The 18,531-nt window shown below is 35.1% G+C and overlaps 1 protein-coding gene across 2 annotated transcripts in view; it reads right to left on the reverse strand.

Moving 5' to 3' along the window:
- The window catches only part of CDH12 (cadherin 12), a 222,416-nt gene that overhangs the window by 49,579 nt on the left and 154,306 nt on the right, over positions 1-18,531 (reverse strand). For both annotated transcript variants that reach the window (XM_045848010.1, XM_045848011.1), the window contains exon 5: positions 6,578-6,765. In XM_045848010.1, coding sequence (XP_045703966.1) covers positions 6,578-6,765 — 188 coding nt within the window. The remainder of the gene's footprint in view (positions 1-6,577; positions 6,766-18,531) is intronic.

Genomic DNA, 18,531 nt, shown 5'->3' on the forward strand with positions numbered 1-18,531 from the left:
TACCGCTTTTCACACTCCAGGGAACCACAGCATTGCTCCACCAAGGGGATTAACAATTTTGCATTGTACCCTTCAGTACCAGATTGTTGGGGGGTAAAAAGGGGAGGTGCTGGACCATAGAGGCCTGTCAGTCTAACTAGGGGCTATGAACCCGTCCAAAGCCCTTGAAAACCTGAGAAATTGGTCATTTTGAAGAAGCACCGGTTTGTCCTAAAACCAACCTAATACAAAACAATCCCAAGGGAACAAAGAAATGTGCTTGTGCTCGCTCTCTCTCTCTCTCTCTCTCTCTCTCTCTCTCCCCCTCTTCCTCACCTGGTGATGCACTCCCCCTCTTTGTTCATGTGCCTTCTCACACAGTGGCATGAAGCCACATGGGTCTAACAGCTACCAGGGCCCATGGCAGACTGTGCGGGCTCTAAAAGGACTAAGTCTGCTTGTGCTTTCTCTCCTTCTCTCTCTCAATCTCTCTCTCTCTCTCTCTCTGTGACCGGCACTCACACCATGCACTTGAGTATCCTCTCTCCTTGGCCATATGGGGACTCCACACACAGGCTGCAGGTGGGGGCCTAACTACTGCAGCACAGCACCAGACCGCAGCTAGAAACACACACTAAGCCAGTTGGATGCTGGGCTGGACCATACGTTAACATGGAGCAGAGACTCTGGACACTGGCTTTGGTCTCGGCCTTGAGGAGGACATGATTTATCTTTTTCTACTGTGGGACAGACAGAAATGGGATATTGGGAAGTCAGGAAGGAACACCTTTAATTGTAGCTCATCAATAAACCATTCCACAGAGTCCTACCCTTCCATGTGGGTCTCAGGAAATTATTTTGCCCTATTTAACTCGTTTTCCATTGATAACACGAGGATTTGTACTTTTGTATAATCCTGTGCCCTTGAGTGTGCTAGGGGCCTGTGAATTGAATGGGACATTACCCCATGAATTTGCTGTTTTATAAAAAATTAATTATGTAAATATAATTAAGGTTCTTACTCAATGTTGAGTTAATTAAAAAGGATACTTTACTTGAGGGGCCTGATCTAACCCTGTGAACCTATGGAAGGAAGAGTCACTAAGGATGATTTGCCCCTGGCCTTGAGTCAACCTCTGAGCATGAGCCCACCTAGCAAGTGCGTAAGGTGTGCCTATCGGAAATGAGACTGGACTGGGGCCAGTAGCTAGCAAAAAACTAGGGTCTTCAGTCATAAACCCCCCTCCCCGTAAAAAAAGAATTCTGTCTTCAGCCAGTAATCTTGGAAAAATTCTGTAAGTCTCAGCTCAGATGGCAGCCTGGGTGGGCACGTTGATTCCAGCCTTAGCGACTCGGTGCCGGAGGCCCAGTTACCGCACACCCTGACTCTCAACGGCTGAGCTTCCACCTTTCTTTACTATTTACTCTTCAATAATGCTTCAATTTATGATGTATATTTTACATGTATACATGATATAACATGTATAAGTTTCACTAACACAGTAACATCACCATTCTTAAAAGCTAGTACCCTTTAGTAATTAAGATGCTAATGTCTTAATTTTATAACAGTGGGCCTTAATGGTTAGTGGGGAAAAAAAATGTCAATGAACCCAAATAACCAAAAACTATAGGTTTAGATAAAACAGACGGGTGCTTTCAAGACAGGAAGTTTAGAAAACAGATTTATGCCGGGCTAAACCAGAATGAAAAGACAATAAGAACAAGTTCCTGTAAAGCAAGGTTGTTATACCAAGAGGAACCACAAAGCTATCACTGTACCTCAAGCGTCATTTCAGAGGGAACTGTTTCCCGAAACTTAGGATTATGATCAACAGAGCAGTCAGTTCACTCATGTGTTTGTGACACGTTCTCAGTCCACAAGAAATTCTTCTAAAGCTCCACCGCCCCTCAGGTCACATCTAAAGCCACCCAGAAACGATGTCTGCACCTTCTTCTTTAATTGATTTATTCCAAGTCCACATAAATCCTATCAAATATTTGGTTCGATTTTACTGTGCTTCATGGTAGGCCTGAGGATATAGTGGTTAACAAATTAAGTCTATTTTATCATGGATTATACACCCTAAAAGGGAAAGCCACAACGGAAAATAAATAAATATTTATAAGATAAGATTTAGGAGGAAAACAAGGTAACGAAACAGAAAATTTGGAGGTGAGGGTGACATCACATAGAATAGATAGAAAAAAACATCTCTGAGAGGTAATACCAGAATTGAGACAAGAAGAATTAGGTGTGGGGAAGTCATAGAGAAATGAGCCTCAGAGAAAGTCAGTGAGGGGCCTGTGTTTTTCCTTTCCACAAATACTTCTAGAATATCCTACCATGTTCCAGACATTGCTGTAGATGTTGGAACAAAGCAAACAAAAATCGCCACCCGCACGGGGCTTGCTGCCTAGGCAGGACACTTAGAGCAGAGAACAAAGGCCTCATGCTCTGCTTGGCTCCTTCTCTGCCTGGGCTGGGAAATCACAGACAGGGCCTTCGCTGACGCCCTGGTCCTCTGGTTTCCCCTCCCCATTTCCTGTGATTAGGAGGGCCAAAAATAAATCCCTATATAAATCCCTATATAGATAGGGCAAGCTGCTTTGGCAGTCACCCCACCCGGGTCAGAAGCAGAGGAACACCCTCCCTTGTCCACATTTAACCAAACCTTCTACCCAGATCCCATCGGCACGTTTCATTCTCCGAGGTCACCAGCTCCCACTCCTCCAGTGCAGACCATCACTTTGATAAATTTACTGTGTTTTGCTAAAACTTCTGGTCACGCTCTTGGGTTCCTTCTTGTTTCATGACAAGAACCTGGAGCTGGTAGAGGCCTCCCTTAGCTTCCCTGGGTGCTGCCTGGCATCACTGTCTTCTGGGAGACAATGACATAAATAAGCAAAATGCACACAGTATGTTGGGTGGCAATGAGGCCTATGGAAAATTTAAAGCTTGGATGCCATGTGTGTCTGGGGAGATGGGGGCGAATGTCCATGTGAGAGACTTTGGGTGGCAGAGTCTGTGCAGATCTCGTCATCACTGCGGAGGGGCGTCAACTCGGCATTTACCCCAATAATAGTCACATAATTATCTGATGAATGAAAGCTGTTATATTATCAGGTAAGAATGTATGCCCCTATAATAAAAGGGAACACAGTCAAACATCAATTTTTAAAACCTGGATATTAGTTTTGACAAATGTTAATAGTATTTCAGTTTTGAAATAAAAAAAATTAGGAGAATGATGGAATTACCACACAAAAAGTGTTTTTTAAATAAAAATGCTAAAATGAAAACATGTATTTTATACAACTTAGTTCTAAAAAACTTTGTGACAAAACTATTTATTAGAAAAATATTTAATTTTTTTGTGGGCAATTTCCATACTGTAGTTTTTACAGCACTACACATTTTTGACAGCTTTAATGAACTTACTTAAGAATCATGGACATTATTTCTCTTTCTATATTTTAGTGACAATAATTTTGGAACAAATTCAGTAACTAAGATAAAACAAAGCAAAAAAGAATTAGAAGAATTTCTGGTGCTTCTGGTGAACTTAAATTTAGCTGTATATTGGGCTACGCATAAAAAGGTTTTCAATTTTTGTTTCATTTTTAATTAGTTTTTTCAAAAATTAGCCACGTGATGGTGCTCTGATCTCAAATCATTTGAACTCACTTCCTTGCCATTTCAGGCTATAAGCGAAAATGAGTTTCAGTGACTAACAGGACATAAGGGAAATATGTTTCCACTAGGACCAGGTAGGAGCTTAGCCTACTTATTAATGAATCCTGGTGAGGAGTAGGTGTTTTTATCTCCTATGTTTCTTAAGAAAAATAAAATAATTCTGCTTTGGTTTCAATGTGATCAGAGCTATGTTTATTTGAAATGAAATAACAATGCCAGGCAATATCAAAATATATAACAAGAATGTTTTTAGTTCCAGGAAGGTTTTATTTATTTTAAAATAAATAGGAAATCATTTCAGCATTCTTTATTTTAAACACGGTATCATTATTTATTAGTTCCCAATAGATATTTTTGTAAAAGTGATATGGAATTCCTTGATAAATTATATGATATTGAGTTGTTCTTTTCCATAATTTCAGTATTTGTCCCACTATTTAATTGCCTAAATTTCTTGATCAGCAACAAGAAAGTCACACTGTTTCAATAAATATTTATGTATTTCAGTCTTTGAACATTTTTAACTCACATAACTTCATAATTATTTAAATATACAGTAAGTATGTATTTATCCTGATTTATCCTATAGAAAAATATTGGCTAAACTAGAGTAAATTTAGCTTTTCACTTAAGACAATTGCTGAATTTAAAACACTTTATTTTCTGATTTTAAATGTAGTCATATAATTTTTAGATGTGTTGAAAAAATTTTAAAGTTTTATTATTCTGATTTTGTTCACTTTTTTACTGTTATAATACTTAACATGTAAAGCACATTTTATTTGCTTATACTTTACTCAGTGCGATAAGATATAAAGACAAAGTAAGAGAATTTTTTAACCAATATCTTGTGCCTTGGAGAGATTTATAAAGATTCATAATGTTATTCCAAATTCAAAGTGACACACTGAAATGGTGTTCTGTCACAGTGCTCATAAACTGAATCCAAGTTCTGCCTAAAAAATAAAATTTAAAAAATCGCTTATTATTATTCTCCATTCATACAAACTTGACCATCATTTTTATCCAATTAGATCCCTCCTATACAGAGAAAAAAGAGAAAGGGGAAAATAGCAATGAAAAAGCAAGTGAAAATAATAGGGACTAAGGGATAATGAAATATGTGCTTCAGGAAAATTCAAGCATTTTAATTTATTTTAAGTGAGCTAGAAAAGGAAAACTGTCTGAAAGCAAAAGATATCATGCTCTAATGTTAACCAGCAAATTTAAATAACTGATGTTTAAAAAAAATCCATTTTCAAGTGTGGAATAGATATTTTTGAACTTTCTAAATGTATTTAGTATATTTAATAATATAATCCCTATGTAAATATGGTTTCACATCAAAATCATTGTAATGACATGTTTAGATATTGAAGGGAAAAGTTTCAAAAAGCCCTGACCAATGTGGCTTAGTAGGTTGGGCATCATCCTACAAATTGAAAGGCTGCTGGTTCAATTCCCGGTCAGGGCACATGCCTGAGTTGTGGGTTGAGTGCCCCACTCACACAGATATTTCTTTCCCTGTCTTTCTCCTTCCTTTCCCCTCTGTCTATAAATAAATAAATACAATATTTTAAAAATTCCAAAAAAATAAATCTAATTCTTCTAGGACACCTAATGATCAGTTCAAAATCAAGTTTTCTCAGAGCTTACTGAATATATGCACACATCATTGTATCATGTAGTCTTCATTTGGAAAAAAACTCTATTTAAATAACTACAAACTAACAGGGTCATGGAAGGATGTTCAACATGATTAATCATCAGGAATCAAAATCACAATAAGAAATTACCTCATTTCTGTTAGAAAGGCTATTACAAAAAAACAAGAAATGACAAGTGTGGGCAAGGTTATGGAGAAAAGGGAACTCTTGTGCATGGTCGGTGGGAATGTAAATTGGTGACGCCACTATGGAAAACATAATGGAGTTTCCTCAAAAGATAAAATAAAAATTGAACTATCATATGATTCAGCAATGCCACTTCTAGGTATTTATACTAAGAAAATAATAACATTAACTTGAAAAGATATATGTACCCATATCTTCATTGCAGTATTATTTGAAGTAGCCAAGATGTGGAAACAACCTAAGTGTCCATTGCCAAATAAATGGATTAAAAAAAGGTGATAAATAAATAAATAAATAAATGTGTACACATATAAATATATATATATTTATATATATATATATAAATGGAGAGAGAGAGAGAGAGAGAGAGAGTCAGTCAAGCATTTTCTTGTTTATGGAGGGATAGGAGAAATAGAGCGTCAGTCTCTGCTGCAATTTCACCCTAACAGAGAAGCCCCTTCTGACCACCTCACTGTGAGATACCCACCACCCTCCACTTTATTTGTATCCCTTCACTCTGCTGATGTTTGTCTAACTTGAACTTAACACCACTGACAGTGATTTTGAATCTGTTTATCACCCTCAGTGCTTTTACTCCTCCAGTAGTAGAGCTTGCCCAAACCAGGATCCCTCCACTCTGAAGCCAATGTTCACCAACACTGTGTGAGTTAGACATGCATATTCTCTGAAAAGTCATAAAATGGGCAAGACCAAGCCTTGTGGGGTTAGAGTTTACTTCTAGATCTTATTTTAAAATTAATTTTCACCTACGTTTCTAACAATAAAAAACTAAAAATCTTCAAATTCTGCTATGAATTTTAATGATTTAATCAAAGCAATAAGCCTAATTGTTTCAACAAAAAAAATCATACCTGTGTAATCACAGTAAAAGTGCCAGTGAGAGTGAATACTTCATAATCAATTTGACCTTTTTTATTTGAAATATTGATAATTAAAAAAATTAAAATTATTGTTATGTTCAAGTTTTAGTCTTTATGTTTTTTAATTATTATTGGGTAGTCCACTGTGTAAAAACTTGTCTATGTACCTTTTTCAATTTGATGACTCCTTCTTGTGTGTCCTCATCTGTGACAATATCAAACAGATTTCCCCCATCTCCTGGAACAATGTTGTATTCAATTTCTGCATTTTGTCCAAAATCGGGATCCACAGCTCTTATTCTTCCAATAGCTGAGCCAATAGGAGAAGATTCAGGAACTTTCAGATGGAAAATGCCTGATGGGACATAAATAATTTGTGTTGACAGTGGACTTAGTAAAACACATAATAAGATTACTAGGTTGGAAAAATATAGCCTATAGAAATTAAATAAAATGTAAAACATTTGTAAAAAAATCAAAAGGCAATATGCTGTCAAGATAAAGATTATGATTTTCTAGAATTTTAATTAGGCACCATAAATAGTACAGTGTGTTAAATTAAAATTGCTGTGAGGAAATATTTTACATGTTAGCAACATAAAGGTGTACCTAATATCAATGTGAAGGTAAAAATATCTATGAAATAGATTGATACTGATACAACAGAATGCAGTATATAAAACCTAGATAAAAATTCATAAATAGATGGTGTATTGGTGATAAAAGATAGATATCTAAATATTGATAGAAAGGTAAAGTTCTGTTCCCTAAAATAAATGATATATAAAATAATATAAATATAAAAATAAACTATTCAATTAGAATAAATCATCAAACTAGAAATGCTCTGTGAAATGATTATATGTACAGGTAGCCAAAATGTTTATTCATAATGAAATGAAGTCCAGTAGATTATAGATTAAAATTAGAATATAAAATTCTAACTCCCATTTTTTAACATAAAAAAATAAATAAAATGCTTATTTTTTACCACCAGGTGGAGCACTTACGTTACTGTGACTTTCATGCTGAATCAGAAAAATCTAGAAAAATCCTTGTCTATGTAAAATTTAGCAGAATCATAAAAAAGTTATAATATTCCCCCCAAATTAAAATATGTACATTGTTTAAGAGAATTTTCAGAGTATTGTAAGGTTTATATACACCTTACAAATTATTATAAGGAAAATATATAGTATAAGCTATTTTACTGACATGTAATCAAAGAAGATATTAATGAATTAAATAGCAACCTGTTCAAATCAAAATAAGGAAAGCTAGAAAATGGGACAACATAAAAATACAAAAGCAAAACTAAATACAAAAATACGAAATTTGCATTTTGATACTGACTTTTCAGTTTAGATGTCTATTAATAGATTTTGGATTACACTTCCCATGAGTAAAAGCAACCAAGGTAATTAATTTGTTTTGGACTTTTAGTTATATCAATTAAAATTAAATTGGGAAGTCTTTAATAGGTTTTTGAGTGAAGTTCATTTAACAAACTACACATTGCAATATAACATATATTGGCTTCAAGAAGCAAGAGAAAAAACATCAATCAACATTTTATGGAGATTCTGCCACATAGACTTCTTTCTTTCCACTTATTTTTAGAGGGCTTGTGGTTTTTTCACAATCAGCTCCAACATTAATTTCATGAAAACTGTAGCCATTAAATTTTGCCATGTGCTCTGTCCATTCCTCTCAAAAGACATCCACCATTTGCTCTTAAAAATGTTAAAATTAGCCTTATTTACATCCAACAGACATTACCTCAATAAAACATGTGATATATTTAGTTTCAAAATAGCTAAATATTTACCTAAAACTTGTTTAGTTTCATGTAAAAGATAGAAAGTACATTTTGCAGTGGTATAAAATACTTGCTTAATTAGTTGATTTAATAGTTAATTCATAATATACCTGCCTTTGGAGGAGCTATGAAGAAAAAAATTAAGAAACAAACAAATAAATAGAAATAGATAAAAAGTACTCCAAGATGCAATAATGAAGTGTTATAGATACTATAAAGTAATTTTGGTTTCCAAAGTCATATTAACCAAACTAGCAGCTTCTCATAGGCTAGAATTACATTCCATTGGGTTTTATTCCCTGAACACTTCATACCGTGATGTCATATAGATATGCTGGATGTTTGAAGACTAAAGCAGGATCTGATCTTGAGGAAACCAGAACAAAGAGAAAGAATGAAATCATAGGTGATATTTCACATTGTCAAGAAGGAGACTAAATTTGTCTGAGTCCAGATGATCATGATCACATAAGTAGGACCTAATGTGACTTTCACAACCAGCTTTCCACGGAGCCTCAGTGTGTCCCCACAGCCATATTGAGTCCTGGTCGTACTGAAGCACACTCCCCGTTTATAAGCAAATATGAGGATGTCTGAATTCCTGTTTCGTGTTTCAAGAACGTGTGTGACAGTTATTTAAAGTTATACTAAACTTCTCAGGGACAAATTGCAAAAAAAAAAAAATAGACAAGGCATAGATATCTGAGCTGTTTTTATTTTCCTTTCTTCTTCCTTTCTTCATGTATATTACATAGAAGTATGATTTATCAGAAATGTTACCACATCCTTTGCCTCTCAGCTTGTGATGGTCATAAAGAACCTGAAGAATCACTAATAACCTTGAATATATAGTAGATTGGTCATGGTCCAATCTCAAGGTATATTAATAATTGAGAAGGAAAGCCTTGATTTTTTCCTAGTAAAATTAAGCAGTGGAGGTCTGTGTTGAATAATGTACTGTGAATTGTCCTCTAACAGTATATAGTTAGTAAGCTATGACAAAATAATTATCAAAGACATAGCTGTCAGGTAGAGACTTGAGAGAGAGAGAGAGCGCTCTCAAGTCCAACGGACTCCAGATTTCACACATGTCCAGCAGTGCAGGGTGATAATGGTGGTGCCCCCCTGTGGGGGTGCAAGTGTTGAATGCAATCTGTAGTAAAATATGGGCATCTAACTTTTTTAAAAATTGGATATTCCTGCTTATTCTATGTGATCTAGGGATCAATCTCAAGTTATATATTAGGTTTATGACTTAGCTTTCCATCTGAATATTTTAAAGCAAAAATAAAAGAATCCAGACTCAAGGGAAATAATGATGGTGTCATCATTAAGGAATTATGATTAGTGAAGGTGAAGAGTCCCACCAAAACTGAGACCTTCCAATGTCAGGAGGATTTTGAAAACTCCAGAAGTAACCAGAAGAACATCAGATAATACACATTATTAACAAAGCTTCCCCCCCACCCTTTCCAAGGCAATATGCTGAAATATGAGTATTATGTACTACAAAAGCACATTTTGCAAGGCCAATAGCAGGGAATGTGTAGACACCTATTCCTTGTACTCTACCAATATACATCGACTAGCAGTTTTTAACAGAGTTAAAAAGTTGTGAGCCTAAAATATGCATAAAAGTTCACAATTATCTAATGGCACTGAAAAACTTATGATAAATTGAAATACTAGTATTGTCCAAAAATATTGACCTAATAGTATTCCAATAACCTGCTCTACCAAAATCAAGATATAATAGAAGTAAAACAGTGATTCACTACTGACATCTGTTTTATGCATTGAGGTTTTTGTGTACATGAGACACATATATAAAGAATGCTGAATTTTCTGTTTTTTACCCAGCAGAAATATATTTTAGTAAGGTGGAAGACATATTAAGATAAGAATTTTTCAATAAAATATTGTAGTTGGTAATAAAGTCTACAGAATATAGAACAAGTCAGAGAAACTCTGCATTAGTCATGTCAGATTGTTTAAGTTTTGTCATTTTATTTCCAATGAGTTGACATTTTATCATTTCTAGAAACTCAACAGCAATAAAGTTGGGGTCATTCGGATTAATTCAAAACTGAAGTAATCTTCAGCTCTGCCAAAGTTAGATCACTTATGATGTACGATGTAATTACACTGCCAACATCTTCTAGGCACCCTACTTTTGACGCATATGAAACATCTTAATGGCACTACCTGTACAACACAGATTAGGAAATAAAACAGGTGACAAGAAATTGTTCGCAGAGTCAATCAAAATGCACACTTACATATTCATCGAATATGCGTACTGTGCTGAACAGAAATAACCAGGTTCTCATGGAAAAGGAGAAAATTGCAAGTAGTGAAGTAGTGGAATTTTAGTATGCAAATTCTATAACTTCTTACAAATCATGATCCTTGTTAATTCAAAGTAAAAGTATCTGTTCCTCAGTTATAGACTGAGTAAACATCCTCTCAGTAACTATGCTGTTTAAAAAAACTACATTTGATTATGACTCACTGGGTGTTGGTCAAGGGCATTTATTGACACCCAAGGACAAAAGATACACAGTATACTTCCTTTCATTTTTCTTTGCAGAAATTCTCAAATGTTGATAACAACACAAAAAGACATATATTTACTTAACAAAATATAAATTAATGTTATATTAATTTCTTAGCAAATTATAGATTTAAAGATAATTTTAAAGGTCATAGAATCTAAAAATATATTAAGTGAATAAATGGATTATACAATACTGTAAAAACATTCAGTGATGAGAATAACAAATAAAAAGAAATAGTCTATTATAAATTCTCATATGACATACATTTTATTTTATGTTTATATAGTAATAACTAATCTAAAGTTACTCAAAAACAATATATGAAAAGTCAATGTTCAACTGTACCTAAAATTTATCTGTTAAGGCAAGAAACTAATTTGGAGGTAAATTAATATTTTAAAATATCAGTGTGGAAGAACAGGGACCACATGTGAAACTTAACAAGCTCAGGGGAGGCCTGCATGCCAGCCTTACAGACACAGAGACTTAAAGAACCACATAGGATGGTCTAAAATGAAAACTTCCTGAATAAAAGCGGACCATGGCAGGTACTCATGCCGTAGCTGGATGTTTTTCCCTCACAAAGGTTCATCTTTACCTCAACTGAGCCTCTCTGTTGCCTTTTCACATCTATGATAGCACACCTTTGGAAGGTCAAATTTCCTTTTTTTTTTGGACTCCTCAAAGCACAGGTGTTGCACCTGAGGAAGACCGCCCATTTTCTCGCTGTATTATTATTATGCTAACTGTTGGCTATTAACTGTCCTGTACCCACCTGTGGAAATGTGTACATCAGTTTACTTTCTATTCATTCTTAGAGATTGTCTCATTTTGCTTTCTCCTGCCTCCCTCACTTATCATCAATGGATTCCTTACAACCCCATTATGCCTCCTCTTTTGCTTGTAATATATAAAATAAAGTGCTAAACTGCCATTCTCTGGAGCATTTCTCAATCCGCTGAGATTTTGCTTCCCAGCATTTTTCTGTTTGGCTTAGATGAACTTACAAAAATTCTCTACAGGTTTGAATGTTTCGTATGATGACACTAGAGTGCTAGAAGTGCTAGAATTACTAGAAGGTTTAATTAAAAATTATCTTAAATGATTAAGAATGTTAAACATTTTTAAGAAATTGAAAACATATTTCAAGGCCAGCTAAAAAAACAAGCATTTGAAGTACTACTTGTGTTTAAACTTTAGAAAATAAATCCATATTACTACAAACTGTCGATTCAGTGATTGAATTCAGACATTAACTGGTTTAGTCATTCTCTATGTTTGCACCTGTGTATCTAAGATTTACCTCCATGTTTGCATGTGTGTGCCTGAGATTTATATTTGCTTAATTACTTAAACAAATATGAACACATGAAATGATTTCACTTTAGCTTAAAAAAACCTAATAATGAAATGAAAGCAAAAAAAGTGTTTGCATGAGTAAAAGGGAACTTTGTCTAAAAGGTATACCAGTTAAGGCTGCCATTAGCTTTGTGTCATTAAGCAAAATATTTAATCTTTCTATTCCTAATCTGTAAAATTGGGATAATAATAACAAATAAGTATAACTATATTATTATAATTTTTATTATCATACCTATCTGCCTTGTGGATTTGTTTGAAAAGCCACATATAATAGTGCTTGAGACTATCTATTATTACTAGTTATTTTTAAATAGTATTTTTGTAGATAATATTCTATATCTATATTATAATATTTTCCTATTGAAATGACAATAATCAACAAGAAACTGCCTGCAGAGGCCTGGAGATGAAGCAAAGGGAGGCGTTAGAAAGTTCTGAAAAATCACGTTAATTTTAACTGACACATTTTCCTTCATCTTGAAAATTGAAGGATTCAGGAATAAAAATATTTAGATGGTTAAAGAACACCTTATGCCCTCTATGTCCTTAAAAGTCTGAAGCTTTGTGTGTTTTCAATAAGCCCGAATTAAAGTAATAGAAAAGTAGTTCACAGCATCTTTAAAAAGCTGGGCTCAAGCTGTATTTTATTCAAGCATACTGAACATAAAGTGAATGGAATTTCTCAGTAATGACAGAGAATTCCACTCCTGTTCAGTCATAGAAAGAATATAATCTGAACAAATTTTTGGAAGTGTCAAATTTATACCAAGAGTTTTATTGTTATAGCTAAATCACTTCACCTTTATGAAATTTATAATTGTTCAGTCTAGGTTTTAATTAACCATATACATGAATATGAATTACCATGTACACGATATCCAGCATATTAATGGATTAAGTTCTATAAATTCTATTTAATGATGGCAATATTTCTTTTCTTAGAGCAATGAGAAATTATATCTTCCAAACATTTTTAGTTCTGAGTTGCCAAACAGGACGCAAAAATTGAAGGCTAGATACTGCCTTGTCCTTTTAAAATTCTTTGGATAGTAGATTAATTGTTAAATCTTCCAGCACCTTAGGTTATTAATGTTTGATTCAACTACAATTTTTAATGGCCTCCTCGATGGAATGATGAAGAAAAAGAAACAAACAACAAACGATCGTGTTTGTTCTGAGGGCATTTTCCTCTAGTGGGGGATGTGATTTATTCAAAGAAATACAGCTCTTACCTCTCCTTCAGTTTCTGTTTCTGGCACAGTGTTTCTAAAACACCGGAAGAGCTATAAGGCTTCTTTTGTTATGTTAATAAGGTGACTTTTGTGTCGTGCTTAAGGATGAGGGTTGCTTGCAAAGAGACCTAACCTTTTGATTAAAAGGAAGGGATTCCCAGAGCTTTTTGGCTGGTGAGCCTGCGAAGGTGTTGGGGAGTGGTGCTCCATACCTTGTCCTAGAGTTATATCCTTTTTCAACAGCCTGGTGATCTAGTCAATAAATGTTTGTCTGAGTCCTGTAAACCACTAAACAACTTATTGAAACCAGAGGAAGGGGTTGTGGGAACCTCTGATTTATAGCCAGTGTCTCAGAAGCAAAGATGACCTGGACTTGTAACTGATGTCTGAAGTGGAAGAACTGTCTCTTGTGGACTGACCTGTACAATCTGATGATGTCTCTGGGTAGGCAGTGTTAGAGTAGAGTTAGATTGTAGGACACCCGGCTGATGTCCAGAGAATTGCTTTTTGGAATGGGGAAATTCCATATCCTCCAATGCCACTTTGGAATTGGGTCCAGGAACAAAAACTAAAGTAGACATTAATTAAATAATCATACAAACAAAGTAAAATTGCAAAGTAACATCAGTGCTACAAAGGGAAGTTACATATGTCTATTCCAAAGACATATGTCCCAAATGTCAGTTTTTGGGACATTTAAGCTGAGAGTCTGAGCTGAGTCAACTAGGCAACGTTGGATCCGTCATGTCAGCTGATAGGAAACTTTCCAAAGAGAAGCAACCATATGACAAAATCAATATCACCATAACCTCCTGCCTTTCCATTTTTTGTTCAATTACTCTGACTACAACCTATCAACTTTAATATTTGATATAGATGCAACATGAATATATTCATAATATAGAGCAAATATCAGTTTTATTATCAAATTTAAATTACTATTAATTGGTATCAGTATCTCCCCACATCCAACAATCCATTATCATTTCCCTTCCTTCTTTCTTCATCCCACCAAAATACATGGTTTATCATTTCAATAGCATATATAACCCCTGCCTTGTATAACTTATCCTTATACTTCTGTTGTTGCCATGTGGCAAACTCAACCATGGATGATAGTTATCTTCCTTCTTAAGAAGGAGGTGAGGTTGACTGAGGAAAAAAAAAAGACAATCAGGGCAGCTAGATATCACTATAAATATCACTAACCTCATATAAACCTTTTGGAGTGGCTCCAACCATGCAAACTAGTGAAGGTAACCATTTCCCATGACTTTTCTAATTTTTTTTTTACTTTAGTTAGTTATTTTTAGAGAGGGGAAGGGAGGGAGAAAGAGAGGGAGAGAAACATCAAGTGTGGTTGCTTTTTGCACACTCCCTACTGGGGACCTGCAACCCAGGCATGTGCCCTGACTGAGAATTGAACCAGTGACACTTCAGTTTTCAGGCCAGCACTCAATCCACTGAGCCACACCATCCAGGACCATTCTCCATGACTTCTAAAGTGATCAACTCTCTGCTTTGTAATTTTCACTATTTCTTTTTCTTTCTTGTTTCACATTTGACAAGAAAATATTTTACAAAGGAGATAGCTCAGCTTCCTGAATCTTCAAATCATACCACATGTGTTAACTGTTAGTTTAAAAAAGTACAACATGGAAGATGTAATAAAATGTGTTTTTCTTTGTCTCCTGCTATCCTTTAGACTCTCTTTAGTGAGGGTGAGCTTTATATTTTCTGCTCATTGTTAAGTAATAAACAGTCCAATATTCAATTTAATTCCCCAAATCCAAGTTTAGAAATCAGAAATTTCTAGTGCATTATATTAATCTGTATATCAACCCTCATATAAAATTTAAGACTTCTCCTGTCTACCACCTGCCTTCAAGTCAAACTGGGCCAGTAAGAGATGAAACTTGAAATAGTAATATGGATTGCTGGGCAGGCTTTCCTCTGTCTCATCTACTTGCTAAGAGTGTTTTCATCTTACCATAGGAGGCAGTAAAGCTAGGGCATTGGGTTTTTCTTACTTGTGTGGATAGTTTTTGCCTCTCTTAGATTGATTCTGGTGGAACTTTTGGGGGCTCTTGGAAGCATCTACTGCAGACCTATGCAAAGGCATTGCCTCTGCTTTGATGTACCGTTCTCCTTAGTGTCTTCACCTCCAGACCATCTATTCCACACCCAGGAAAACCTGTTGGGCAGGACTCTGTGTTGGTTTTCCCTTTTGTTATACAGTTTCTAACTCCTCTCCTTTTTTGTTGTCTATCATTACTTTTCCAAAGAAAAACTTATTCCTCTAACCTTGTTTTTTTTTCAACACACTTTAATATTTTTAAGCATGAGGCAGGCATCATTCTGTGGATGTTATCCATGTTTGGGGAAAATGTATTTGGACTTTATGACTGGTCCTCACTGAAGAGGACACTTCCTTCAACAGACATAAGTGGAGTGAGAAAGGCGACCCTAACCCTTATTTTCATTAAATGAATTCAGAGTGGTTTCTCCAAAGAAATCTTTCACACAAATTTTCCCCTCCACTCTAAATTCTATAAAAAGTATTTTATAAGCATGTATTTTATCTGCTTATTTTATAAGCAGACTCTTTTTTAAGAGTCTAAAATGCATCCTGATATTTCTATTGAAAATTTTAAATTTTGTTCTGGAACCATATTTGGCTGTGTGGTATCCAATTCATCTTAGCTTCCAGTGGAAACTTTAACATAAATCTATTGTTATATCTGTAAGGCTTCTCCCTCCTTTTCTCCAGTTTCAACTGAGGTGACCTTTATCTCTGTTTCATCTTACTATACTCCAGCCATTTGTAAGTATTTTACTACTCATTGAAGAGTCTCTCTTCTATACATTTGATACTTTCTTCTGAATTAAAAAAGCCCCAAGAATTTTCAAATTGCTCATAATGGATTACATTTCAAAAATGTTCCCTTGTCCACAAATCTTATTCTAGCTAGCCTCTTAATTTTCTTTTCATTTTCCAATGGTACTTCTCAAAGTTATTAGTTACCTCTTCCTACCTTATATTCCTACATTATAATTACTCTACAAATAGCTTTAATCTGGAATTTGTACCCACCACTCTATTAAAAAGTTTCTCCTGACATGTCCATAACATCTTTGCTCTTAAATCCAGTGACAACTTAATATTCTTCAATTTATTATAAGCAGCATTGAATACTCATATCTATTCCATCTTTCCTGAAGCACACTTGTCCTTAAAATCTGTGACACTCTATTTCTCTGGTTTTCCTCCAACTCACATCTTTCTTCTTCTTAGCTTCCTGTGCTGGTGTTCTCAAAGAGCATCTAGATAATTCTCAAATTTGGCTGCATATTGACATAGTGCAGAAAGTTGAAAAAAAACTAAAAAGGCTGCCCAAGGGATTCTAATTTAATTGTTCTAAATTTAGACATGAACAGAAGGCTTGCTTAAACTGTCTTTTGTTCTTTAAAATCATGACCAAGAACCATTATCTCAGGCTAGCTTCCTCCAAGTCTTCTTCATCTTAAGAATTCCATCAATACCTTCACTTCATTTTCTATCTTTATGCTAAAGCTTCTTTATATTTTAATTCCAGCCTACACACATATTTTGAGTTTTATATGTGGCTAAGCATTATCTGCTTCCTTTGATATCTCCAAGGCACCTCAGACTGGACATATTCAAAACTGAGCTCATGGACTTAGCCAGGTCCCCAGAAGAAGACTCTCCTAATGGCCACTGCCCCCCAAGTAGTGCTATAATCTATGCAGTTCCAAAACTAGAGTCCTCTCTTTTCATGGCAAGTTCATTAATATTGTTGAATTTTTACCTTTTAAAATAACTCAAATCCATCCACACAGTGCCATTTGAACCAAGTGTGCCATCATCACTGATTACATAACTCACAGCTCTTGTCTGTATCACTACAATTGTCCAACTGGCTTCCATACATCTGTTCTTCCCACCCTTCCCCACATGCAATCTCTGCCATGCTGCAGGGCACGGGTAAAGGGGATCATGCCTATCTCTCTCAGTTAGAAACTTCATTCCTTCTGTCAGGGAGAGGGCTGTTGGGAGGCAATGCATAAGCCTTTAGAAAATCTATGAGTATCAACATATTGGAAAAAAATAACTTTTAAAATATGCACCATTCCTTAAGTGGAATGAACACAATAAATTACAATAACAACATCAATCATTTGTACAATGCTTTCTATTTTCCAAGGACTTTCTAAGCACCATTCCTTATTATAACTAATCTTATCCTCACGTTAAGACTATGAGATAGATACCATTATCATAATTTCCATTCAGGGATTTCCCAGTACATGCTTAACTATTAGGTCAGACAGGGAGAGAGAACAGTTGCAAGCCCTTATTTTTGGTATTTATCGATTTTGGTCGTGTAGGTACTCCTACCAGGGTGGATTTCAAGCCTATGCGACATCACTAAACACAGAGCTGGGGACACACACAGCTGGTCCTGAGGTTCTGGTGGAGCCAGCTCGAACCCACCAGTCTACCAGTCTACAAATGGAGAAGCTGGGGAGGGTACACTGGTCACAGCGGTGGCATGAACCAATCAAGTGACATGTCTGAACTAATTACAATCTCTCATTTGGTCTGCCCATTTCGCTTCACTTGGTTTTATTGCCTGCTAGTCAAATTGGAGACATTATTGGGCTTTAACTTAGAAGGTTTTCTAAAATGCAAATAATTCAAAGTTTTCTTAAACCAGCTACACTGATAAATGTGAATTCCAAATACGGGTGGATTGAGTGAGTTGAATAGACTTGGTAAAAGTTTCTCTTTTCAGTGCTTATGGGACAAAATTAATGAAGATCAAGAGAAAAGAATTAGGAGATGTAGGAACATTCTGAAAAAGGGATATCACTTTAAAGTTAAATTGACCTCAAGAACAGAAGGAAAACCTATTATAACTCTTTCTGTCTTTCCAATCGTCCCTTCCTTATTACATAGCTCCTAGCTTTGAAGTACAAATGTGTATGTTTAATACAAACATATCTATATTTCCTTGCAAAATGAATCATTTTTATAACTTTTAAGAAAATTGCATTAGAAGGCCAAACCAAATTCCACATGAGCTATGAAAAAGCACTGATATTACTTAATGAGTGCCAAAATGAAA

Source organism: Phyllostomus hastatus, unplaced genomic scaffold (genome assembly GCF_019186645.2).
Source record: "Phyllostomus hastatus isolate PE091 unplaced genomic scaffold, TTU_PhHast_1.1 phas_contig_58, whole genome shotgun sequence".
NCBI lineage: Eukaryota > Metazoa > Chordata > Mammalia > Chiroptera > Phyllostomidae > Phyllostomus > Phyllostomus hastatus.